General features: G+C 41.6%; 2 protein-coding genes across 5 annotated transcripts in view; one reads left to right on the forward strand and one right to left on the reverse strand.

The window, feature by feature from the left end:
• Positions 1–8237: 8237 nt before the first annotated feature.
• HDDC2 (HD domain containing 2) lies at positions 8238–17954 on the forward strand. Its single transcript, XM_071437475.1, has 7 exons — positions 8238–8358; positions 8531–8904; positions 9481–9602; positions 10487–10589; positions 12748–12816; positions 16488–16626; positions 17816–17954. The coding sequence occupies exons 2-7, from the start codon at positions 8716–8718 to the stop codon at positions 17908–17910; spliced, it is 717 nt and encodes a 238-aa protein (XP_071293576.1). The 5' UTR covers positions 8238–8358; positions 8531–8715; the 3' UTR covers positions 17911–17954.
• A 1820-nt stretch (positions 17955–19774) lies between these two features.
• Positions 19775–27877, reverse strand: part of TPD52L1 (TPD52 like 1) — a 50725-nt gene continuing 42622 nt past the window's right edge. For all 4 annotated transcript variants that reach the window (XM_071437514.1, XM_071437496.1, XM_071437488.1 and 1 more), the window contains 3 exons: positions 25563–25601; positions 23840–23900; positions 19775–21577 (listed from right to left, as the gene is read on the reverse strand). In XM_071437514.1, coding sequence (XP_071293615.1) covers positions 21446–21577; positions 23840–23900; positions 25563–25601 — 232 coding nt within the window. In that variant the 3' untranslated portion in view covers positions 19775–21445. The remainder of the gene's footprint in view (positions 21578–23839; positions 23901–25562; positions 25602–27877) is intronic.

Consider the following 27877-nt stretch of genomic DNA (forward strand, 5'->3'; position numbering starts at 1 on the left):
CCAAAACCAAAACAAAAAAACGAAACAAAAAATAAATGTTCTAGATATTTGACTCATCTAAAGAACCATGATTTAAAAGGCAGGTAAGTTAAAATCAATGTTTTTCAGCAGAGAAGAAATTCAGGATGATACTGCTCTATTAGGTTTCCTATATGAAAACCACAGGATAGGAAAAGCTGTGGTACCTCAGAAGACAATTTGTAATACTGAAAAATCTGTGGGAATCTCAATGGCATATGGCTGCAGGCTTTAGCTTTAAAAATTTTTGGGGATTTATGATCCACTTTCAAAGAAACAGTAAAGTTGTGGGTGTAAAGAGTCACTTAATAAAATCCTTGCGTAAATTTTTACATATAATTAAAGATTGTGGAGTCAGCAAAGCAAAACCTGGAAATGTTAACATCTTTTTAGTTCTTATGTTAATGTGTCCTTTTTTTTTTCACTTAAACAGCTGCTGATGGGAAGTTCCTCTCCTTTTAAGGCTGGCACAAAGGGATGATATTTTGTCACTGAAGATGACAAATAGAGGTTGCGGAGTTTTCATCCTTGGAGCTAGTCAAAAGCTGTATGGACGTGGCCCTGGATCACCCGTCCTTGCTGACCAGGCTTGGGCAGGGCGGTTGGACCAGATGATCTGCTGAGGTCCCTTCCAACCTCAACCATTCTGTCATTCTGTGATCTTCACAAAAAAGAATGATTTGTGATGTTGCAAGAATGTGCTACTAATCACTTACAACTGAATGCTGTGAATGTGATGTAAAATAAAAAAGGAAGCTCAGTATTTTTAACAAGGGAAAAAACCCTCAAAGAGATACTTGCAATTGTTTATATAATATTTACTTATTAAATTTTGATTTCCTAGAAAATGTCTTTCAGCTGAACGCCTGAATGTACTTTAAATGTTGTAAGACTGAAGAAAATATTCTCTTGCCTGAGTTCTCTAAGTCTTTATTTGATGATGAGCTGACAAAACAAAAGGTGGTAGCTTACATCTTTAAACACTGCATTTAATTGATGGTTCATCATGGCATACATGATCTCACATCTATCTGGTAACAAAACTGCCATTGCCCACCCCTACTCTGCTCTGTGTGTTTGACGAGGAAGAACTCAACAACACAAGGATGTAAACTCATATTTAGAAAGCTTCTATCTCAATCATCAGTGGGGCCTTTCCTTTTCCCTGGCTAGTGAATCTGTGTAAGATCCCAAATCACAGCATTTGTTTTTCAGTGCATGCCCTTTTTCGTGCTTTCTCGGGAATGCTCACTCACTCCTGGCCCCTCTAGTTCCATTTCTTTCTTTATACTGGCAAAGAGTGTAAAAAAGGGGCTAGTGGCTGGACTTCAAATGCATGGTCATTCTTACTAAATTTACTGTGCAATATATATTCCATCCCTCTGTTTCTTCCTTGCCCATCTCCTGGCCAGAAGGAACTCTCCAAAAGCCTCAGAGTGACTCCCTACAGCTTGCATGCAATGGAAACCAGTCACTGTCACACTGGTGGTTGATCAAACGCACAGTCATTCCCAGCAAACTGTGCCTATAAGAAAAAGGGTTGCTGATACAAATTTGAGGTGTGACAAAAGTCACTTCTGGGTTAAGGAATGTTGGATGGTTGTAAACAAAAGGTTAACTTGTCCTCCCTCTTGGAGACTGTAGTATTTTACCCAACACCCCTTTCATAGTGCCCCATAGTTTGCAACTGTATTTGGTAAAAGCTTACCTTCCACTGTCTGAATGTGGAGGAGATTTGCTTTTCTATAATTTTCTATCTATTATGGGCAACAGACAGTAGCAACCACCTGCTGTAACTATGATGTGAAATGAAGAATGTGCTAAGATTCACTGCTCACTGTCTCAATGCAGCTAGGAAATACATGTCCTACAGGAATAAATTTGCTTTTCAATTAAAAAGTATAGCATGTGGCTTGCTTTGGGATAGAGGAAAATCAACATAGCAGGAAATCCCCATGTTGACACACTCAGGTTGGTGCCATTGTTCTGACCTAATCAGGAAAGGCAATGACTTACAACAGCCCTACACGCAGGGTCAGCAGCCTCTGTGAAGCCACAGCCAGAGGTGTTCAAGGCTTGGGCTCAGTTCTCATGGTGACATTTAGTCACATCTATAGCACCTTCTCAGACTGCCACTTGGCTATAAATAATAGAGCCAGAGATCAAATTAGATGAAAAAGGCTACAGTGGAAGCCAAGAAAGGCTGGCTTCCTCCTTCCCACTAAACTGCTGATGACAAACTGCTTTATTCCCTCATGGGTTTCTGTTCTTCCCAAAAGATCATGCGCTCTTATTCATCTTTGTAGTGCTCTCATGCATTGCCTTCTACAAGAGCTTCATGATCCACTGACTCACCTTCTGATTACAGCTGTGCTTTGCCACAAAAGAAACTGCTGGTAATCCCCAGGAGATCTTGTGGGGCAAAGACAGAACTACAGGTGGGCAGCATTGCATACACAGATGGTTTTGGGACAGTGGGTCTGACTGGTGGGATGCAAGTATTCCCTTCAGCCACATTTGGGGTGGAGGGTAAAGACATAAACACTTCAGCCTCATCACAGGGTGCTCTGACCCATCACCTGTCTGTCTAGTGGGGGACCAGGAGCTGAGGAATAATGCAATGATCTCTGGGAAGCCATTGTGCCCCATGGGGATGCTAGTTCCTCCTTAGGGTAGGGCAGGATGCCAGAGTCTCAGTGAAACCATATGAAGGTCTTTTCCAACCTAAATGATTCTGTGATTCTATATGGACACTGTAACACACAAACTGAGGCATATGAGAGAGGAAGCAAGTCTGGCATGGCTTCTCCATGGTCCATGCCTTTCACAGGCTGGTTCAGAGGCAGAGATAAATTTAAGGAGTGGTATCAGGGAATATGAAAACCCTCAGCTTTTCTGCTGTTCAGAGATCATTAGGATTTTACCTACATGCCTTCTTGCAGCAATAGAATCTCAGCAGCATAGTGCCTCAGTACACAGCATCAGCCACAAAACTGCTGAGGGCTGGGCACCCCCTGGGCCACCCAACCCCCTCACAGCTACATCAAAGCTGTGAGTTCTCCCCAGAACTTATTTGTGAGTTTTCTTTAGAGTCTGCCAGCTGAAAAGTACAGTGGCATTAAATTGTATGTGCATTTTTTTTTTAAACAAACAAAGCCTCCAAGCCTGACAGGCAAGGACAGGGATGGGATTAGGCAAACATCCTATACAGACGGCTCCCCTTTCTGCCTGTCAGCTTGTAAGTGCTTTCTCTTCTGGAGCTATACAGTACTAACTGAGCCGGAAACAGCTATTTAAAAAGTGATTATAGTGTGACATTTTTGTTGGACCTAACATCAAGCCATGTGCAGCTTAAATGTCAGCAAAGCTATTTACTACAGGGACAGACAGGCCCTAGCATGCTTAAATCTACCCAGCGTCTTAAAAGTGGTTGCTGTCTCCACTCAGTGCACATGAATGACACCGAAGGCAAGATGTGAAGTGTAGTGCTCCGTAAGCTGCGATGATTGACTAATATGCTGGGTGGCACAATGCATTCAGCAAGAGGCTCACAGGGAGGAAGGCAGAATAATGGATAATTAAAGTCAATCTCAGGTTAGAAGGCAGAGGCCCATGCAAGAGGTTCCCTTGGATCAGCAAGAGCATGCCTATGGCTGGTGTGTTTTGTTCAGGGGTGTCTGAAGGGCTCAAGTATTTGGATGAAAACAGCAAAGCAGAGTTTTTTTACTAGTGTAGGTGCTGTATTGGTCCCATGAGAGAGGAGGGAGTGCCACCCCAGCTGTGGCCAGTGACCCTGCCCTTAGAAAACCCCTTGAAGCCCCTGCAGCGGAGCACAGTGGCCTCCGGGTGTTCTCCCCTCCCTCCCTCCGGGGCTGGCAGGGCACAAATCAGGCCGCCCAGCCGCGGCTGCCAGCCAGGGTGACAGAGGGGAAGGGAGGCTCCAGAGCCCTGTCACCAGCCGTCAAAATAATAGCCGAGCAGTGTGCGAGGGGGGCAGGAAGCTAAGGCAGCTAATCACGGGCATCTGTCCCTGTGTGAGAGCCCACAGGAGCGCAGCGGCTCCAGGCTGCACAAGCACACAGGGGATGGACAGAGCTGGGCACTGCCAGGAGCCCTCTCTGGGAGACAATGCCCTGCTGTGCAATGGATGGAGATATCAGTACCTTCATAGGCCCTTAATGGGACTAGAGGCATATATTTGGACAGGGTTCCAGCCCGACCTGCTTCTCTGAGCCTAAAATAACAAACAAATCAGTGTGCCTTTATTTTGAGAAAACGTTACTCACAGTAATAAGGGAGGGTGGGGGCACCCAAAAGGAAGCAGAGTTGTGATAAAACTTCCATTTTGTTCTTTCTTGCATGTCAAGGAAAAAAAATGTACATTATAATTCAGAGTGCCTTTCAGGGTTTATTTTTCTTTACATTGTTACATGCCTGATCACATCTGATTTTGGAAGCTAAGCAGGGTCTGACTTGGCTGACATTTGGGAGATGGCTGAAAAGCAAGAGTCTGAGCAGGAACTGGGTGCTCATTATATGAATGTGCAATGCTTAAAAGCATGACTAGGGGAATAACAAGGATATTCACAGCTTTTCTGTATCTTACAATACTGTTTTTCTCCATCTCTAACAACTGAAATAACAGTATGATGGAAAATAATATAATGAATATTAAATGAGCATTTTTTTAAATAATAAAAATACACTGCTTGGGAATACTGGTTAGTACTTCACAAAAAGCACATAAAAATTCTTTGAGCAAACTGATCATCAGATCATTAGAGACAGGAAATAAATTCTTTGATTTCTGTTTGCTTGCTGTTTACTAAGTGCTGTTTATTACAGTGGAACTTATTGGCAGGTGATTGTTAAAATCCCTTCAAAACTCATTTAAGTACAATTAAGTGAAAACAGTATAAGCTTTTTAACAGAAAAGATATCAGAAGTAGCATAGGATTTTTTTTTTTACATGGGATTTATTCTCATTCTTGGTGTTTCCAGTGACAAAAGGCTTAATTATATCATAGAATGGTTCCCTCATTCTTGCTTTACTTTAGAAAATTTCAGATGACCAAGGCTGATCTGTTACAATTTCACTTTGAGGCTCACAAGAAAGAGGTATAATTTTAAGGAAAGCTTCTTTGTTTAAGCATGTTCCTTGGTTGAAACAAATTCAGTTTTAAAACCAATAAAAACTGTAACTAGAACTCCCTCTCTTGCTCTCTTACCAAATGTCATCAGCAGGTCCCTCTCAGATTCTGAGCGGGCTCTTGGGGACAAGGTTAGCTTTTTTTTTTTTCTTGGTTACCTCCTACCCCAGCAAAATTAAGAAGGCAAAACCAAAAGGGAATGTGCAATAAAGAAAATGAACATCAAACAGACATTTGAGTATCTGTCTTCTACTTTTTAACAAGAAATAAATATGATATGGCGAAGCAAGGCAGGATTCACATGCTGTGAGCCTCTCCCACACAGTGCCCAAGATGCCCTCATTCAGTTTTCCAGTCCTTCTTTGTTATAGCAAAATGTGAGGGATTTCTAAATCCTGATTTGGATGCATCCCCCCAGAGCAGAGACAAACCAACAATTACTGAAGCAAGGCAAGTTGTTTTCAGTTTAGCAGGTTTCTTTCTAAGCCAGGCTTGTGCTGTCATTTAAAGTTTGAATGCTTCCATTCTCTGAGAAGACCAGTGGCTTTTCAATAGCAAAAGATCAAATGATGTTAATCAGGCAGTGTGACTTAATCCTCTAATTCAGCTGCCTTTTTACATTAGAAATGTTCTGCTCACATAAGATTGATTTGCTCTTAAATTGACTTTTTTTCCCCCAAAATGTGCCTGTCTAAACTTCTACTCTTGGCCCTGCAGATCCGTTACACATATAAGATAAAACAACTTTTTCTTCATTTTGAAGGTTTAGATAGGCTTATCCTAACGGTTCTGATAGAAAATCTCTTGTTAATCACAGAAAGCCCAAGATGTTATGCAACAGCAGCAAGAACATTTTTCTTTTCAGTAGTGCTGCCACTGGTTAGCTACACTGAACAGGGACAGTTATTGCTGACCACTGGAATGCTACCATAAGTGCACATTCTCCTCAGCCTTCTGATACAGAGAGGGATGCTTTACAAGGGCATGTAAAGTGATGGGACAAGTCTTTCAGTTTAAAAGACTCTTTCTTTTAAACTGAAAGAGACTAAGTTTAGGTTAGATACTAGGAAGAAATGCTCTCTTGTGAGTGTAGTGAGACATGGGAACACAGTGCCCAGAGAAGCTGGGGATGTCCCATCCCTGAAAGTGTTCCAGGCCAGGTTGGATGGGGCTTTGAGCAACTGCTAAAATGGAAGGAGTCTCCACCCATGGTAATGGGGGTGGATGTAGATGATATTTAAGGTATTTTCCAACCCAAAGCATTTTGTGATTCTGTGAAGTGTCAGCAGGAGATGTCCAGCCCTTGGCACAGATATCAGTGCACGGTGCCTCTCTCAGGTGCCTCTCACCAGCTTTGACAGCCTCACACAAGAGAGAATGGGGCTCCTTGGGCACAAGGACACACAGTTCAGCATTGTGAGGTGCATGGCAGAGTGAAGGGAGCCACAGGGCACACGTGTACTCTCACCCTAGAGGTTTGCACTTCAGTACCCTTACCGAAGACTTCTTGCAACAGATTTTCACTAGCTAACTCTCTATAGTTGCTAAGATTGCCTCAGATGAAGGAAGATATTATAGTCTGGAGAACTAAAATGACCATTTATAGTGTCTGGCAGGTGATCATCAATCGTTTTGCTATTAGGAAGGGCATCAAGGCTGCTATTCCTTCCTGATGGGTCTGTGATACACAACCTTTTTGCCCTGTCTGCTGAACTACACAACATTTTCTTTTCTTTTTTTTTTTGTTCCTGCCAGATAGCACTGAATGAATCCCATCAATTAATTACTTTTCCTGAAGATATTTTGCCAATGCAATGTTTACTGTGACCATGCTGGCAGAACACATAAGGGTTTTCAAAACCCGATGTGATATCATTGGTGCTACATTATATAAACCACAAACTGATTATGATCTACCTTAGGAGTAATTACCGGGTCTGCTCCCAGCCACCTGGCATTTGGGGAGATCATTTGCGCATTACTGCACCAAGTGTGCAAAGCAACTCCTCTCCCCCAGAGCTATTTCTTAAAGAAATGGAAGCACAGTGTCAGTCTGGCATTGGGCGGCAGCAAATGCAGTTGTAGCAGAAATCTGTGGGCAGAGAGCGCCATCTCCAGCTTATAAATCATGATTACTCGGCGGTAACCAGCTTATTCAGGATTTCTTTTTTGAAATTGCCATCTGTTCTGGCAAAAGATGGAGAAGAAAGCCAGCTGAGACTGATGAAAGATTGAGACTTAAGCCTTAGCACTACCTTAATATCCTGTAGGGAGACTTTGCTAATCCTTGCTGAAGTTTCTGAAATAAAAAAGCTGCTTAAAATTGTATGGACCTGATTTGTTTCTGTTTTCAGGCTACTTACTGAAGACTAAAATCCTGACAGAGCTAATATTTGTACTATGTCGGGGTACTCCAGCCAACTGAGAGTCCATCCATTTAACACTACACGTGATGCATTTGATAGGTACTTGGAAAAGCACATAAACTATATATATATATATATATATATATATATATATATATATATAAAAGTACTGTTGAAGAACAACTGGGTGGAAAACCAGTGTCAATAAACAATATGCCAAACCAGCCCACAAGTGCATGCAGAGGGATTATATACATATAAAGGCTACAAAATTGACAAATACTACAAAAATTACACTGAGGCCAGTGCCTGTGAGTCCAGCCTCATGATTATCGCTCAAGTGTTCAGGAGGTCCAAAGAGGACATTATGAAACAAATTACTCACATAGAAGACAGACAGCCTGGACAAAGTATGAAATTCTTATTATGGATGGTTTCAAGAGCTGTCAAGACAAATCTGCAACAGATGTGTGATTAACTTCAAGCAGGAAAGCTGTACTGCAACACCCAAGGCATCTATGATTGTGTACACAGGTGTAAAGGTGATGATTTTCCTGGTCCTTATTGTTTTTTATTGTGGGAAAACAGCCTTGAAATGGTCACTAAAAAGTTGTCTGGGCTTTATTATTAATTTAGGAGTTTAAATATTTATACAAACGAAAGTTAAATACTCTGCCATCTGTTGATAGCTGGCAAAACTGCAGATGTTCTTCCCTGAAACAGACTGTTTCATCACCACACTGAAACCATTACCCGCTGTTTCAGCTGGCAAGATAAAAGTAGCAAAGAAATGCAACGTATTTTGAAAATCCACCAATTGTCAGGTAAGTCACCGTATTATCTATTCAACTCAAAAAAGTGTGCTTGCAGCAAAATGCCGGGAGTCCACGAACAATTTAAGACTCATCAGCAACCCTGATAACTATCCGTTCTTCTCTGAACAATAAATGAGCTTGCGCTACTCTTTTTTTTTATTTTTTATTTTTCATGGTAAAGGTCACCGAGATGCCCAGTTTTGACAGAGCTATTCCTGCCTTTCTCTCCTCCTCCCTGCTGGACCTCAGCGGAAGAGAGGAGAGGACACGCCTGCCACCTTCCCTTTTCCACTTCGCAGCGCTCATGCCCGTGAGCAGCCCGGCTTCTATTGCAGTCGCAGCCCGTGTCGTTCTTTTTTGTGGTGAATGAACCCCGAGGAACCGGAGCTTTGGGGACGCAGTTCCCCCACACGCCTGCGCCCGGGCCCCCCTGCAGACGCGTCCTGGCGTGAGGAGGAGGAGGAGCCGCGGTCGGAGCCGTGCTGCCAGTGGCCGATGGCGGCGGGCGGCGGGGTCGGGCTGCTGCCCTTTCTGCGGCTGCTGGGGCAGCTCAAGGTGGGCGCGGGGCAAGGGCCAGGCGCGGGGGCTGGGGCCGGGTTACCTCCGCAGTGCCCGGGCTGGCAGCGGGGCCGGGGCTGGCAGGGGGCGGTGGCTGGCGGAGGCCGGCGTGAGCCGGGGCTTCGGCCCCTGTTGTGCCAGCGCAGCGGGCCCGGCCAGGCCGCGGCTGCGGCGGGGCCTCGTGGGTGCCGCCGTGTCCCGGCCCTTGGGCTGCAGTGGGGCCTCGTGGGTGCCGCCGTGTCCCGGCCCTTGGGCTGCAGTGGGGCCTCGTGGGTGCTGCCGTGTCCCGGCCCTTGGGCTGCGGCGGCACCTGCTACGGCTGGGCCGAGCTCCTGGCCGGGGACAGCCTTGGTTTGGCCTTGGGGCAGGCGTTCGCTGCGAGCATCAGAGCTCTCCCGTGGTGGGGCGGAATTTCTGCCGGTGTCTGTGAAACGGGGGCCTGCAGAACCGAGGGTTTTAACCTGTACAGTGCCATGGTCTGGTGGATGCTGCGGTATCCACCAGAGGTTGGACTTGATGATCTCTGCGGGCTTTTCCAGCCTAACTGATTCTGTGATTCTGTGACACGAACAGAGAGTACCGCGGACGGGATGGGTGTACAGGAACGTGGCAAAGCCAGAGAGCGTCTCCGACCACATGTACAGGATGGCGATGATGGCTTTGGTGACTGAAGACAAAAACCTTAACAAGGACAGGTGAGACTGCCTCTCCTTATCAGGACCATATGTTAATGTTGTGGGAGAGCTGCAAACAAAAGGCTAAAGAAGCTGTCGTGCCAAGTAAGAGCTTTTAAATCACACTGAAGGAATTTGAAATCCTTTCCTCTCTTCTTATCCCTCTATCCTGTTTACCTGGTCGTTTGAAAGGGGCTAAAAACTTTATTGCTTAACTGTGAGTGTTGAGGCAAGTCCTTAGTGCAGAGGCTCAAAGCTGGTCTTCTTTCAAGTAGTAAATAAACAGGCTGAAGACCCTTGTTAAAAAACAATGTCAAGCAACAAACAGCTGTGTCAGAGCCTTAGACTATGTCGATTTTGACAGACTGGAGGAGCACTCGGCAGCGGTAAGGAGCCACAGAAGGCCTCTAGGATAGCAGAGAAAGCTATAGCAACTGACATGAAGGCTTTTTTGACTACTCTGCTGCAGACTGGCATAGCTGCAGAGCTGTGAGTGACAGATTATATACTGAATTAGAGATTGCTCCAATCAGATTACCTTCTACCTGTTGCAGGAATAATGTGAAGTGTATAATGTAGTTAATTACCACAACATCTCCAAAAGTCAAGTATACAAAAGCTGAGTACATTACTTTTGAATATCATGCTCTGGTACACAGTGTATTTATACTTAAATCTGCATTTACAAGCAGTAGAGACTGGAAATCAAAAATCAAAATCATGTCAAGGTGGAAAATAATTCCCTTAACAAAAAATTGAAAAATATTATATAATGTTTAAGAAAGGCTCGAACCAACCTTTAGAGTATATGAAGGGGGATAAATTCTGCAGTCTTTTTAACTTATGGATAAGTTTTCCACTTAAAATGCTGAAAAACTAATTATTCTGTCCCTCCTTCTTGTCAGATGCATACGATTAGCTTTGGTTCATGATATGGCTGAATGCATTGTTGGAGATATTGCTCCTGCAGATAATATCCCAAAAGAGGAGAAACACAGGAGAGAAGAGGTATGAACATAAGGTGTGAAGCCACAGCTGCAGAGCATTCTGTGTGTTTTTATGTTCTAGTGGTGGTGAAGGAACACACCAAGCAATATAATACTGTCATTGGCATTGGACAAGCCTGCCACAACCAAGTAGAGTTTTCAGCTCATTGAGATTTTTGTACCTGTAACATGACCAAGTACAAAGTTATGGAAGAATCTTTGAAGTAATCTTCACCTTGGCCCTTTTGATAATTTGTTCTTTGTTTCTACCTTTATTTGTTCCTGAACTAGCTGCAGTTTTGGTAAGCCTGAATGAGTCATGTTCAGCCTCCTTCCCGAGAGGTGAGGAGCAGGGAGTAGGTGCACTGAGTAGGATGGATGACAGTTCATGTCAGATCTTGTGTGTGGTGCCAGATCATGAGGTTGACAGAGACTTCATTTAAACCTTCTGCACAGAACCTCAGATGCAGGTGTCTCTTTTGTTACTGTTGTGATTCTTTGAGTGAGCATGCCTAGAGTCACTTTATTTCTGGCCTTGCACTTATCCAAGCTGCTGGTTTGTTGTTTCTGGTTTGTGGCATTATTTGAAGAAAATGTAAACCATTTCTGTAGCCACAGCTAGAGGGCAATGTCATGCCTCAGAAGCTCTTCAGAGGCTTTTTTCATTCATTGTAAGAACACACAATGAAGTATATTAAAAAAAGAAACACCACAATTACCGTCTGTAAAGATAGTACTTCAAGAATGCTAAATGCACCTTAGATCGTTAATTTCCACTTTCTTAGCAAAAAACTTACTCCTAGTTAGTCATGGCCCCCCAGCCCCTAGTTTTAACCAGATAAGCATAAAAGGGGCCCCCTTTTATGGATGATGAATAATCACTGGAGTGTTTGTTACACTCTTCAAAGAGCTTCAAAACACTGAACAGAGAAAACCTCTTTACTGGAAGCCTCTAAAGGTTGTTGTGTCACTGAGGATCAGCCTTCAACTTTGGTCTCATTTGAATTCAGGCAAGGAAAGAGATTTTGATGCCTAGGTATGTTTAAGAAATTCTCTTAAGTATTTGCAGCTCCTTCTGCTCCCATTTCAGTCAGTGAGGATTTTGTGAGAAGAAGAGTAAAGCATTAAATATTTAGGATGACTCTGAAATACTTTGTTGTAAAAATAGACCATGGGTAGCCACTTCAGGAGGTGGCTTGAGGTGAGTTATCAATACTCTGCTTCCACTGTAGAGTTCTCCTTTCTTCTGTTTGCTCTACAGCCAACATTGAGCTGGCTCCAGAGTTTGCTGCTTGTGCAGTAACTTTAACCAGTGAGTCTCACCAGCACTAAGGCAGCAGAAAATGAACCTGATTAATAAAAGCAGTTTTGGGTTTTTTTTAGAGGAGGGAGGTTGTTGTTTGGAGTAGGGGTTTTTGACAGGTAAGTCATTTTAGCCACCTAACCTTGAAATCTGGTGAGTTCCAGAGCTGGAAAGAGGTGAGAAGGAATGAGACCTTGATGCTTCAGTGGTGGCAAGCCATTTGGAACCATATTGTGACACTGTATCCTCTATATGAAGTGGAGAAACAATCATGGCATGAAACCTTTGTCTTGCTTGTGATGTTGGTTGTTTTAGAAGCAGCCCTTCATGTTACTGACCAAACAGTAGAGACGGCACAGAAAAGAGATTGATCAACTGGGGAACACAAAGAACATGCAGAACAATTTCTGGAGTCACAAGTTCTGCTGGGAGCCTGCTCCAGTGGATATCTGCTCCAGCATGGACCTCCAGGGGCTGCAGGAGGATCTCTGTTCCTCTGTAGGGCTGCAGGGGCACAGCTGCTTCACCATGATCTTCCTCACAGGCTGCAGGGGAATCTCCTGTGGCATCTAAAGCACCTCTTCCCTCTCCTTCTTCTCTAACCCTGGTATCTGCAGAGTTCTTCCTCTCACTTCTCACTCCTCCTCCTGGGTGAAGTTGCATAGGGCTTTCCCCTCCCATTAAATATGTTATCCCAGAGGTGCTACCACCTTGGCCAGAGGTGTAGCCAAACATTGCCATGCCAAAACAATACAGTAATTTGCTGTGTAGTGGATGTTTCTGCTAGCTTGGTAACATGTAGATAATTATTCAGAAAATTTAATGATAGAAATGTTGCTCAGAAAATACATAAATGGAAATGGCTTCTTTTTTTTAGACAGCTATGCAACAGCTGACCCACCTTCTATCAGAGGACCTCAGAAAAGAAATCTATGAACTCTGGGAAGTAAGTTTGCATTCTTTTAATCCTATTTTAAAATTTCAGGGTGACCCATTCCCTTCTTCCCGTTTATCTGTGAAATTGTGCCATCTCTTATTTTGACCTCAAGAAAGTGAGATATATTTGCTTAGAAGATAAAGCCTAACAGTATGAGTCAAGGTCAATTTTGGATCCTTTTCAAACAGAAAGCCTGGACTTTGATGAAATAACCATCTTCTGCCCCTAGCCTCTCAGAGTTCCCGATCAACCTGTCTAGGGCTTGGTTTGTACAGCTAAAGGAAAAGTTTGTCCCCTACATCCAGCCCTCTGGATATAAATCTGATTTTTTATTACATTATCACTTGCATTCGTATCTGGTCATATGCAGCTTTTAATACAGGAAAAAAAAATAATGGTGGGTGATGGTGCTGTGGTTTATCTTCTGCTTTTTATACAAGTAATATCTGTGGCTTTCATTTCTTTCTAATAAAGTCCATTAGACCAAGATACTTAGTAGTAACTTAAAATTATTAAGTAAACTAACGTTTAAACTTAAATGTGACCCAAAAAAATGCACTTTTTTACAAACACTGGAGATTTCTGGTCTTGGGTTCTTTAAAAGTTTGTATCAGAAAGTATCTTTTGTGTTTGAAGGTGATTTAACCATTTTTATGCGAACCCATGCTGTTAATTGATAAGATCTTTTATACTTGCAAATGAGAGATGATTAGATTATTTCCACACAATTCAAGTTTATAATTACTGTGTTTTATCTCCTCCTGACATACGGTGACATGGGGGAAATTGAATCCACAACCTCTTGTCCAAGCATTCTGTGTTTCTTGGACTATATCATCTGAATCTGTATCTTACATTCATATTCTTTTCTACTTAGAGTGAATTTAAATTCCAAATATTGGCATCCAATTTCTGCCTTTTGCTACAACACCCTGTTTGTGGTTTTGTTTTAGGTTTAGAGTTGGTTTTGTTTTTTTTTCCCTGTTGTAGTTGGGTAGTTGTTTGGTTGAACAGGCAGTGGGAATGGGCACTCAGAGCTATATTTTAAGGTAAAGGGGGTAAACCAACATCAGATACAGGAAATAATATGTGTGTATTTTTTTAGGGAGTACTGGTTCCTTCTCCCTTGAGAAACTGTTATAATTGAGGAAAATGAGGTTTTGATAGATAAGGTTAGTTCTGTGTAATTGGGGTTTTTTGCTTTGCTGGTCTCAGTCTTCTCCAGTGACGTTGTAAGAGCTTGTTCAGCATGGAGTCAGTTCTTTAGCATGTTAGCTTTTCATCATTCTCATTAACCATCATTTAATATGTGCACACTGTTGATAGTTTGGTCTTTGTTTCTACCTTCAGGATTATTTATTGGCACTGTGTCTGCAATTCATTAGCATGAGTGCAACCCACCTGGCAGAGAGGGTACCCTAAAAAATCCACTATTCACATGTAGTCCCTCTAGTGTTAAGTGGAACAACTATCTGCTCTTTTAGAAGAAAATAAAAGAGATAAAATCAGCCTCTGATAACTTGGTGTGCTGCTCTGCTCTCCGCTAGCCAGAAACATTGCACTATGATTTTTTTTTTGGTGAGTGAAGGGTGGTCATGGACCAGAGCTGAACAGTGCTGAGCAATACAAGGTTTCTTCACATTCTTACCAAGTCCTTCCTGCTCTGCCCTGCCCTTGTCTCTGTATCTCTTCACTTTGGCTTTACAAGGACTGCTGCTTTGGGTGGTATTGGTGGGTACCTGGTGAGTGTTGTGTAGGGGAGAGGCAGCAGAAAGATGCCTCAGACATACCTTCACTTTATAACTTAATCCCAAATATGTTTGAAAAAACAGTGAAGTAAATGAGTCAGCACGTTTCAGCTCTGTCCTGCTTTTTTATTCTCAAGAGCAAAAGCATGGGAATGATTTTTAAAAGACAACCTGTGGTGTTGGAGAGACCAGTTAGTGTTTTTCCAAAGTACGCTGTAATTTCAGAGTCTTAACCACCTGTGGGGAGGTAACAGTAAGTGTTTGTTTCAGCACTGTGCACAGTTGCACATGTAATAGCTGATGTTTCTTGAGGACAATGTGAGCTGAGGTGTCAGTAACATCGTGTATAGCACAGAGGTTGGCAGCAGATTGATACTCCCACCTGATTGTTGGAGGTGAAACTGACTTTTACAGGTGAACAGCTCTACTTCTTCTTTTCTTGAAGTTCTCCTTTGTAATGCTGCCAAGAGTTTGTTGTCTTTGAGGGACCCTCTCTCCTGCAACAGAGATTAGAAAAAAATAGAGTAGAAATAAATAGATTTAAGAAAATAAGTAGGACTTAATTTAAAAATGAGGCAAAGCTCAGGTTGAAAAGAGAAAAACAAGATAAAAACACTGAAATGAAATTTATTATTAAAATAATGATGAAGGTGTAACTGAAAATTCAAAGTACCATTGAAATTTATGTAGAATAATAAACCAATCAATCATGCCTATCGAAATCTGGATTTCTGACCTCAAAGGTAAAGCCTAAGAACAGGCTTCTAATAGTATGCAAGACAAGGAAATGACTGTCACACTTATCTGAGCATGAGTGTGCTGGAATTAGAAAGCCAGGGTCTTTCCACTGTGAATGGCACTCATACCACAGTTGTTATCATAAGATGCAGAAAGGATTGCCAGGTTCTGTGGTCAGTAGGCAAACCTCTTCCTGCACTCATGCTGCTCTTCTCTGTGGAAGTGCTATGATCCACAGGTTCTGTGGATCTGGGAACTTAGATGGTCCCAGTGTGCACTTTGGTGTGATAATGGTTGTGGGGATGACGAATAGGGCCAGACCTGCCAGTGGTATCAAGGTAATGGTAACCTGCACAGAAGAAAACCCCTTTCTATGGTCTTGGTTTTGGAAGTCAGGAGAGTCAGGAAGACCTGCTCGTGAGACATCTCATACAATGCAGTAGATTTGGGAAAGAGAAAATGCAATGCCAAACCTGTCTGCAGCCATCACTGGAAGCAAATGACAGCAAAATTGTTCAAGTTGAGTAGAAATGTGAATCACTCATAAATATATACTGATGATGACTGTAGAGAGGGAAAAGATAGCAGAAAGATTAAAGGACTTAAATTTTGAAGGGGAGGAAACCCCTTAACCACTCCCTATCTCCTAGGAGAGACATAAGGACATAAGCAGCTCAGACAGATTAGAGGAAAAAGATTAGGCAGGAATGACAGGAGAAATATAAAGAACAACTCCATATAGAAACAGTAAGTGGTGAGAAAAGTGCTAAATAGGTCTTAAAAATAGGTGGTGACAGTGTGTAGGCACACACTCTGGTAATTAATAGCCTTAGCCAGGCCTGACATTATCTTTCTACGTAAAATACAGTTAAATCAAACCTATTGTTTAACTTGTGTGTCATGCAGACTTACCTCCATATCATCCCTGATTCAGCCAAAACAATTGGTATATTTAGAGTCAGGTTATGCAAAAGGCTGTATTTTACATCCCACTGCATTTAATATAAAATTGGCATGTATTTCAAGTGTTTTGCTGACCACTGTGTGTTCGTAAAAACAAAGTTAAGACGTAATTGTGCTGAATATTTCTGGATTGACTTGTACTAATGAAGAAAGTTCTAGATATATAAAGAGATTTTAGTGTTCTGTTTCAGAGTAACAAAATTATTTTCTTATAACTACAAATCTTTTCAGGAATATGAAAACCAGTCTACTGCAGAGGCCAAATTTGTAAAGCAGTTGGATCAGTGTGAGATGATACTGCAAGCATTTGAGTATGAAGAGTTGGAAAAGACACCTGGCAGACTGCAGGATTTTTTTGATTCAACTGCTGGTATGACATTTGGGTACTTTTTTTTCCCTTTCATAAATGAAATACATAAACTCCCTTTCTTTTCCTGAAAGACATTCAGAGCAAGTGAGAACTAGTTATTTTACTCATTGCTCATGTCCCCTAATATTTCTGGGGAAACTGGATGCATTGTGAACATACCTGACATTTATCTGTAGGTATTAAACCTGAATTTAATTTATGCCAAATTCCTTTTACATCACTTTTCACCTTAGAGAGAGGCTCAGCTTTCATTACACTTGCATGTGTGTAAGGATCTCCCTGAAACATCAGAGTCTTCATAAAGGAGTCTTCAGTGTTCACCCATGCTCTGACAGCAGTTTGTTTGTGCTCTGTCAGTGTTTCAGGAGCCAGTGAAGTAGGATTTGTTATCCCCAAGTGAGCTGAGTGACCAGCCCAAGGTTCCTGTGAGAACCACCTCAGTGAAATGATTAAGTTGCAACTGTATTACTTTTTATTCTGTCTACTGCTTTTCATCCTTTGCAAAATACACTGGTAGTTTAAAGCAGAAATAGGTAAAATAATAATCTTTATCTTTTTGGCAAGATAGTTCAACACCAGAAGAGGACTGTAACTAACTTGTCCTGTCCTGGGAAAAAAACTAGGGATAGACAAACTCTAGGGATAAGAGGACCAGCAGTCACCCAACAGAGTCCCTGACAAGTCCCATTTATACTTTGGTGATTCCCTAGGGAAATAATAATCTCTCTGTAAGACTTTTACTAGCAAAGGAAAAAAAAGGACAATGTGAACAAAGCTGATAATGCTTTATTTTCTAACTATTTGTCTTTGCTCCCCTACCAGAATTCAACAACTTCAGTTGAGCTGGTGTGTGAGTAGAGCCTGCAGCATATACCCTAAGTGCACCTGGAACTGGAGTGGTTTCCTGTAGCACCATACATAGTATAGATTATCTTGGTCACGGTGCATCCCTTTTTCAGCTCTTAAATGTCTGAATAGAGCAGAAAATACAAGCTTTTTGTGAAGAAAGGATGTAGCTACACTTACTCCATAATTGGATTGAACTGGGAGCATTCACTTTCTTAAAAGAATAATTTGACATTTATTCTGAGCCTAAAGTGACATCTCTGCTATCATTCCAATTCCAGCCTTTCACACGTGGCAAAATGAGAGCATTTTTCATTAACCTTCCCTTTCTTTTGTTTTGCAGGGAAGTTTGTTCACCCAGAAATACTCCAGCTTGTATCTCTGATTTACACAGAAAGGAAAAAAAGAATAGCTGCCACATCTCATCCACATTCCTGAGGTGTTCCTAAATGCTGTAGCCATAATAAATACTTTGGTTTATATTTTGGTCATTATTTTTTCTCCTCTAAGATCACTGATTCTGCTAGCAGATTTTTTTTCCTGTGCATTCATTGCTGAGAATCCCGGGACCACTTAGAGGGGAGCAGGTATAGTTGCCTTCCAGATCAGAGGTTGTGTCAGGGAACAAAGAATTAGTATATTTGGGGTTCTCCTTCTTTTTAATCAGCCTCTGATTAATGCAGTCTCAGATACAAATAGATTCTCTACTGGGGAAGTCCACGTACATTTAAAAATTAGTTGATTGCAATCTAATCTGTTCATGTAATGCACTGTCTGGGGCAGGTGGTCTTGTTCTGTGAATTTCTAAGTATGGATGGATGTAAGTACCTTCAAAATGGGTTAATATCTACTCAGTGCTACACAGAAACAAGACTAATGAGCATGTGTCTGTAGAAGCTCTTGACTAGCTTAGAGATGAGATTTCTTTGAAGTGCATCAGCCTTAAGTGATGGTGCATAAAACTGGTAATCTCATTAATTATATTTTCTTAATATCTTCTTTATTTCATACAACTTTTCCCCTGTTCATGTGTTGTATCAGAGAATGGTGCCAGTATTTCCATAAGGTCTATATTCCTCACTCCCCCTCACTCCAGACTGGCAGTTTTACAGACTCCTTCACAGGTAATTAATAATCACAGAATACCTGAGGTTGGGAGGGACCCTTGGAGTTTGTGCCATCTAATGCAGAAGCCTGTACATCCATGTAGAGCTGACTCCCTTCTCCAGGATGTGGCATGCTGGTAGCAGTTCTGCCATAAATGAGTTTCTGGCAGAAGTAGACACTAATGTAGAAGTACAGAGTGATTGTGAAGTAAAGCTGCAGTGGTGGTAAATGCCATAATGAGGCCAGTGTCTGCACACCCAACTGCTGAATCGTGTGCAGCTGGAGATGAGGACAATGCCATGATTACCAAGTAAGCAAAATTTGCACCTGTAAAAATTACCTGGTAGAGACTGGGAGTTCTCTTCCACCTCATGTCAAATGAAGCAGCATAAAACTAAATTCAGTTGTCATATCCTTTAAAGGTAGGTAATGTATCTGAACACACATTGTCAGGCACCATGTCTCAGGAAATGCTTTCTTTACACGAACCTCAGGGGCCTGACTGAAGCTCCCCAAGTGTTCTGTGGCTGATGTTTCCTAGATTGCTGACTGCTGTGCAGAGATGCTGGGAGCTTCTTGCCTCAATGGCTGGCACAGTGCTCAGAATCTGCAGAGTGAATTGGTCTGGTTCAGAGGAGATATGAGGTGCCTGCTCTGCTCAGGAACCCCCTGGGGCAGCAATCATGCGCTGTGGCAAGCCTGGAATAACAGGTTGCACTTTGCTGAGCTGATTAGTGGTTCTTGGCAATAGATTGCCACATTGCAGAGGGGGATGGAGTGGGGCCCACCGAGCTTTTTTCAGCACTTTTGTTCCACCTAGATGCACAGAAATCATAGTGTCCATTAGTTTGCATTGAATGCTGAGTGTGAAAGCTGCAGCTGTGTGGAAGGGCAGAATTGAGAACATTCTTGACAAACCAGCGAAGTGGCCTTGAAGAGATGTTTGGTAGAAACACACCCAGCACAAACACTGCCCTAAGCAGGAACAGTCCATTCGTGTGGCGTAGCAGGAGGCTTCCCCATTCTGCAGGGGACCGAGGGGACAGCGTGGAACCCCAGGCACAGTAATCAGAGTGGTCTGAGTTGGAAGGGACCTTAAAGATCATCAAGTTCCAACTCCCTTGCCAGTGGCAGGGACATCTTCCGCTAGATTGCTCAGTAGTACTGGTAAACAGAATTAAAACATCACAAAGGGTAAAAGAGAGAGAAATTTATTTTTAATAAGAATATCAAGAACTTCATTTACACAAACTAAGTTGTCAATATCTTCCATTTTAAATAAATTCACATTTATGCACAAAACCACGTAAAATAAGCTAGAAAATTGTCACAAGAATACTAGAAAAACAATTAGATTTGCTTTCATGCTAAAAATCACACTAAAGAGGCATGTGATATAAATGTCCAAAGTTAGCCTATGTCCAGTAGAACATTACAAAAGGACTTTCAACTTTGTAAAAACTAACAAAAGCCACACAAGAAAAAAACAAAAATCACTTAAAGCCACATTTTCTCACAAAATTTTAAGCAGTCTGTAATGTCAAACTCACTAACACTGATTTGAAGCTTTGGCGTATGCTCAAAAAACACATCCATTCTCAAAGTAGCCAGGCTCTTTTCCATCCTGTTTACTGATTACCTCGTGCCCACCTCAGTGTGTGGTGAGCTGAGCAACGCACCATGCGGACTGACATGTGCTCACTACACAGCAAGATAGTGTCACAAATGTGCTGCTCTTTCTTTAGAAAACATGTTAAAAGAATGCAGCTCAGAAAACATGCTGAATCAAAGCTGAGAGACGTCTGGCTCTTGGTGATTGAGCAGGGATAATGTGGTTGGTGGAATTAACATCCTCAAGCGAAGCACAGCAAAATTTGACACCAAAAGTGAAGTTCTTATTCATCCTGTGCATTGCCAGGTGACAGGGTCTAGGTTAGCAGCTCTGAATGCATGGGCTCTCTAACCTATGGCATGTCTGAAGCCAAATGTTTGGTTTGTATTCTTTCACTTAAGGCTGTATCTTGACAGAGGCTCATAAACATATTTTCCCTTGGTTTTGAGGGGAAGATACAGAGGCAGAAATATGAGAGGTTTCCTCCCTCCACTTGATTTTCTAATTAAGTTCACCGCCAAGCCTTACTAAACCAAAGAGAGCAAGCAGTGGTGCACATTTTGAAACTGAAACCTTTCCAGCCAAAATGACGATCTGAAATCAGCAGCTGTGATAGGTTGTTTCTGTATGAATAACCAGGTGTCTCTTCCTGCCCTCCTTAACTCTGCTGCCCAACGGGTGTAGGGCAAAGCCAGACTGTACCACTGAAGGAGAAACAGCTTTTTGTGACAGTAAGTGATTTTAATTCTGTTAGGAAATAGATGATGTACAGACACTCCTGAGCAAAGGGCACATGGTATGGATGGTAGACAGCTGGTGTATGGGCTACTGCTGGCAGCTGAATGCTTTGCACAGCTCTAGGTCCATATGTCTGATGTGGCACTGAGAGGGAAGCCAGAAACCAAGAGACAGAAAAAAAGGTAAACCAAAATAAATAAGAAACAGAGATTGGGAGATTGTTAGAGGGAAGTTACATGTAACTGAAAACTATTTAGTCACTTAACACAGGATTTAGTGCATTACAGCCAATGACTTGTGTGTGGTTTTGATGATGTACAAAGTACCTGGTGATAAAATGGCCCATTGAAAATAGAAATAGGGAGAGGAAACATTTCTCCAACACAAGGCCAGGATGGCAATTTTCCAAAGCTGACAAAACCTTGTTGCCCAAGTTGTGTGGTGAGGGAGAGCTGAAAATCATTGTCTGGGCAAGTCTCTGAAGAGAGGCATGTGGGGCTCAGGAGGGCCTGCTGTTTAACACTGAAGCTCTTCTTCGCTTTCAGGGAGCCGGGTGCCAGCAAGGGAGCTCTGAGCACTAGCATGGGCTGTAGAGCTGAGAACTTCTTCAAAACTGCCTCCCGTGTGGCTTGTCCCACCAACCTTGGTCTGAAATAAGGCAAACAGAGAACAGCAAGATCCTCTGCCCACACTGAAGCAAATCCCATTTTCCAATCCACCCCATGGCCATGGACAGCAGGGAACTGTTCAGGCAGAGAATGCGTAGGGATGGTTCCTTAGAACAACAGCTATAAAACCAGTCAAATAAAGCACCTTTACTCCACAATTTCTAAACTAGGCTGCCATCATAAAATTTGACAGTGGCATGTCTCATATGCTTAAAGGAGTCAGTCCCTAAGTAGATCCCAGGCAGGATCTTAGACCCTAGCAGTAAACCCAATGGGGTTGTTTACCTGAGTAGCTCACACTGGTTTCATTGCTTTTTTTTCCAATTCTATGCAGGCTGGAAAAGAGATGGATACTAAAATGTACTGGTTCATTTGCTGAGTGGCCCACATGCCAGCTATAGCAACAGAGCTGCTCACAAAATTCATAAACCACACTGGGATTTTGGACAGCAGAAGGAAAGTGGTAACCAAAGGACCTAAATCCCTTCAGGCACTTGTAGCTGCCTAGAACTGGAATATAAAACTGCCAGTGGCATTTTCATGGGAGAAGGCAGAGAAGTGTTACCAAAATACATCAATCAAACATATCCAATGTGCTTGCACATCTACTTCCAGAATGCTTCAGGTCACTGAATTTGTAATAAGTATTAAAAATAAAAATCAGTAAGACTAAATCTTTGAAAAAGAAGTTCTCTAACAAAGATAGAGCTGTATCTAAAGATTTGGAAATGATCAAGACTAAGTCATGAAGAGACAAAGCTGTTGTGACTAGGTTGTCTTGGTAAGAGAACATTCTTTTATGGCTTTGCTTGATGATATGCCTGCTCCAAGATGATTCAAGCCAGAAAATAGGGCAAAACCTTTTACTCCATCCTAGAATTGCAACAGAACTCAAAGACAAGCTGACATTTTTCAACCTCTCAGCCACTGAATGCTTAGGAAGATTATTTTAATTAAATGAACCTTGTGTTCTAAGTTTCCAAAGGGTTAATCCTATGTAATCCTGTTTCTTTAGCTAGCACAGCAGCTTACCTAGCTTGGAATTCCAATAAAACATTTAATTCATCAGAGTTCAGATTTTCAGAAAAGTTGAGAAGAATGAGGCACCCTTGTCCTGTTTGATTTCCAGGGGAAAATGAACTAGTATACTCTCCCAAAAAAGCTGCAATCCAAAGTCCAGACTCCAAGAGAAAATAAAATCTAATTTGAAATTTGACTTCTAAGTGTTATGAAACCTGAACATCAGTTTTGGCAAACTGCAGAACACTGTAGGATCACTGAAGATTTGTAGCTGATACAGGGGTTGGAAAGATTATAAGACTACTGCTGTTCTTTTTTCAGGGGCCTCTCTGGGTAGTTCTCTATTTTTGAGACCACAACAAAACCCTAGAATTGAAGGGTAATTCCATGATTTCTCCCCCATCCCCTGGTCTTCCTAATCTTGCAAGCCTCATAACAGAGGTAGGAAAAAGGAGAAGCAATGCTGAAACATTCCCATTTGTCTGCAGTCTACCCTGGTGGCACCCTCGATACACGATTCCAGCTTCCCTTCCCCATTCACATAAAGAAAAAGAAGAGAAGAGAAGAGAAGAGAAGAGAAGAGAAGAGAAGAGAAGAGAAGAGAAGAGAAGAGAAGAGAAGAGAAGAGAAGAGAGAAAATATTTTGAGAAAATGTCAGTGAGTTTGTCAATAAAGATAGACAATTAAGGTTTCATGAGATATGGAGGATTATTTCAGACACAGAACTTACTGTATTTTCCTGCTTAATTACAGATTTCTTAAAGGATGATCTAAGAGCACTCTGAACACAACAGGCTGAGCTGGCATGACAAATACTCTCCTCTAGAACACCTTTGCTTAATCAACAAAATAAGATCAGGCTTCTCAGTGATCAAGCAGATCACTGTGAGTGGAAATGGTCTTCAGAGCTGTGCAGTTTGAATTACCTTTTTCTATTTCTGAATGACACATTGAGATGACTGGCAACAGACACTCCTTACCACCACTATTTTTGGCATTTCCGAGACCACTTGCTTACTTTGGCAGGCATCAGAAATAATTTCTTAGCAACAAAGCAAAGGAAAACAATTTCTTTGCATATTGCCTTCATTTTCCATTAGTGCTCAATGACATTTCTTGATGGAATAACAAACTAAATCAGTCTTCTGTACAAATGATAAGGACAACTAAGCTGTCACACTTTAACACACACAGGCATGCAAACTCTGCCCCTAGCCTTTACCTTAAGGCTTGTGACAGTGGTTTCAACCTTCTCCTCAAACGATTTGAAAGTTGGAGAGTTCCTAGGAGAAAAAACGTTGAAGGGAGGAAAAAGAGTCAGTTGCCAACATCATGGGATAATTCCACAATTTGATCAGTTCTTGCCAGCTAACACTGTCAGCACAGAATGAAGGCTGGCTGGCAGCACAGGGCTATGAACACTCACTTGTGCTCTGTCAGTCAAATCCAATTATGGTAATCGGATGAGTACTTTTTAGCTACAAATTTTCAAAAGTAGAACCTGCATAGTAATTGAAACCAAATTATAACTGGCCTGCCTACTCTATGATACATTTGTCATGTTCTCAGAAGAACAACCAGACAATGCTGCCTGTAACGCTGCTTTTCTATGGCTTTATCCATCTGTATTGTTGCTGTAAAGAAATAAACATTCTTTTCAGCTGATGAGCAGGTTCATAATGTACATTATTAAAAAGATGCCAAGTTTAATGTCCTAAGGTTGGCAAGAAGGACATTAGAACCACATGGGAAGTGGGTCCCAAATGTCTTTGAGGAATCCTGCCCCGCCCCTCCCTTCCCTGTGATTTTGTGACTGCTGTTTTCAAAGACAAAGACTTTAGAGAGATTGTGCTCCTAAGGTGCCTCTCTGGCTAAGCTAAGCTTTTCTTTGTGTTCACCCAACACACTGGAGATTTGGACAAGTCTACAGTGGGTGAAGGGGACCTTCTTCTGGTTCTCTGCTCCTTGCTTGGCACCTGAGAGCTCATTTAAAGCATACATTGTGTTTCATTATTAGTGAATACTCTGAAGCTCAGGCACTGTTGTCCAGCACAGTTCCTCATTCTGCAAATACATTTATATCATATCCCCCATCAGGCTGAGTTAAAATGACCCCAATTTAAGGGAAGGGCAAACAGAAGCCAGTTGAAAAAATAATGCAAATTTAGTTTCTGTTATTTAGATGACAGATTTTTTCATAGGACAAGAAGGGTCAAAAGGAGAGAGAAAGTGAGTTTTATAACTTATATTTGATCCATAGGTCACATTGGTGAATGCTGCCTTAAACTACCCACCTGCTGAAGTTGAATGAATTAGCATCCATCATTTAGTTGTGAGTTTGTTTGTCATGCATGCTTGGCACAGAGTGGGGACAGTCATGTATTTAAAGGCCAAGGGAGTAAAAAGAAAGCTGGATACTAATTTTATTGAAAACAGTCAGAGCTTTACTTGAACAGACGTCAATATTTGGCTGCAGTGAAGTAAAGCTTGATTATAGCCATTAAAATATGAAAGCACTCATGTAAAATCCCTCCATAGGAGCATGATCCAAAGCCTGTTGGAGTGGAAAGCATCTCTGACGTTAATGGGCTTTGGATGATGTTCTAGAGACAGCAAAACAACTGAATTTCATATTCAGTAATACAAACCTGATAACAATCAGCTACCCAAATACATCTCAGAACTGCTTCATTTACTCAAAGGCTTGTAGAAGAGATTAAGCCGTTAATACAATTAAAATTAAAATTAAAAAAAAAAAAAAAACAACAAAAAAACCCCACAGCTAGCCTGTCCTGCAGCACTTATCTACATGAATAACCTTAATTGATTGAAGTGAGACTTCTCATCCAACTAAAAACTGCAGGATCAGGATCAAAGCATGCAAATCCCCCCTCATTACTCTGTTGAACATCACCATAGCAAATAGAATGTGGGTAGCACATTACCTCATTGCAGGCATGCTTATGGAATGGCGAATAGAATAGCTGTGGGATGAAAGCAAAACATAAGAAAAAAAAAGCTGTAAAATCTGATTTCCAATATGATTATAATGTATTTTTTTAACTTAGCTTTAAATGTACACATACATATAGTCAAGAGAGCTGGTATTCTTCCTCTTCTGATGGCAAGGACTTGTCCAGCTCTCAGCACTAAAGATCTTACCGCCACATTCTCATGTCAACTGACCAGCAATGGGGCTCAAAAGAATGATGCAAAACAGCTCCTGGCAAAATCCATTTAAATGGTGCAGGCCCTGGCTATCTACAGAGACACAGGAAAGGGCACAGAGAGCCACCTCCATGTCCAGCAGTGACAGAGGATGAGCTCTGTGTTGGGCAGGAGAGATACACCCTAGGTTTGTGCACATCAGTGGAACTGGTTCAGCTGACTCCCAATCTCAAAAGGCTCCTGCACAACTGCTTACCTAAACAAGAGGTTTCTTCAGCCAGAGAGGCAGCACTCTCACATATTGGCACCTCTCCAGGACATTTCACTTCCTCCTTCACTCCTCAACTTTACCAAAGGTACGGAGCTATTTTCCACAGCTCTCATCCAGCTCTCTTTGTGACACTTCCCTCCTCAGACTTCCCAGCAGCGGGAGTATTGGAAAGTTGTAAGCAGAACATCGGACCTCTGCATTACTCTAAGATCCCCAAATCATGCTGCACAGCTTTAGACCTCCAGATGCCACCCACGCTGACTGCTTGACTTACATGAGCCAAATTCTCCCATTTCAGACACCAACTCTGTTTTCACAGCATCACCTGTTCCCTGCTGCTGGGAAGCATCATGCCTGATCGAAAATAAGAATCTTTATTTGAAGCTTAAGAACTTTCCATAAGCACATTTAGATCTGAGCACTTCAGGTAAAGTGTGTGATGCAAGAGTGTGTCTTTTTCCAAAAATCCCTGCATTGCTACTTTCAGTGTTGACTGACAGCTGCAGCCTGGTCTGACTGAGAACAGAGAGAGCTTTACTGTAAGCATCACCAACACTTGGTTGCAAGTAAAGCGTGATTATAGCATTAAAAAATGAAAGCTCTCATACAAACAGCACACGTGTTTGTTATAAACTACACAAAATCAGAGCAGCGCCGAGTCTATTATACAGATTTGTTTTTCCAGATTACAATCTTAAAGCTTTTCTAAAGATTAAAGATTTTCAGAAATGGGGGTGGGGAAAGGAGGGAAGAGCTATTTGGCAAGCAGGTGGAATAGTGAGATCTAATACAAACTGTTTGCTGTTGTATATATTTTAAGGCTTCTGCTAAGGTCAGATAGACAAGAACTGACAGCAGACAATGCTAATGTTTCATGTTCAAATTTTCACATAATTTTTAAGACTTATGAAAGATTAACCCAAACATTTCACAAGTGCAGCAAATCTTTAACAGTCCTCATTAAATTAAGCAAGCATGCCATTTTAGTTTTGCAACCCACAACAAATAGGCAAAAATAGAGTTTGGAAGTATTTCAGCATAGACTGCTCCTCTTTTAACAGCAAAACATTCCAAATATAAAGGTTTAAACCAGAAGATTAAATTCACAAAGCTAAGAGATAGCACATGACAATCAAAATATTAAATGCTTATTTTTTGAGTTCATATTTTAATTTCTCTAAAGAGGTAAGAATGCAAGTTATAGAAACAGTGCAAAATCTTCTTTTAGTACAAGCCTAAAATATTAAGCTTTTTTTAAAGACATGCATGACTGTGATCGTGATCATTGCAGAGAACAGGGATCCTTCATGACAGAGGAATCTGTCATTTATTACATTTTAGTTTCATGTCAGAGTGAGTTTAGAAGGTCAATCTATGCTGTACTTTGAAGTTTACTCAGTGAATTAGAGTCCTTGTTAGGATAACTTAGCTGAATGGAAAAAATACTCTTGAGCTTTTCAGTGCACTGAAGATACTACAAGGCCAGAGGGAGTGGCAAGGCCTTCAGGGCTGTTCAGCCTCTCCTCAGAGTGAACTGACATAAAGCCAGACTGCTTAGAGAATCTTTAAGAACACATAAAATTGTTTTCTAACAATTTTTTTTAACACATATTCAAGTGCTTTACAGAATCAATAAAATCTAATTATAAAGAACTCCTTTATCATTTTCAGAACTTGGAAATTTCCCCAAGACTCAAGACTTTTAAAGAATCATGACCAAGATATTTTTGCTCTCTTGAAGATGAGGTAATTAAATACTTCCTATAATCTTTACAAAACTCAGCTGAATAGAACATTTTACTGTTTGTTGCTCATGTTCAA

The sequence above is a fragment of the Agelaius tricolor genome, unplaced genomic scaffold (genome assembly GCF_023055355.1).
Source record: "Agelaius tricolor isolate 1412-34295 unplaced genomic scaffold, bAgeTri1.0.p SCAF_1, whole genome shotgun sequence".
NCBI lineage: Eukaryota > Metazoa > Chordata > Aves > Passeriformes > Icteridae > Agelaius > Agelaius tricolor.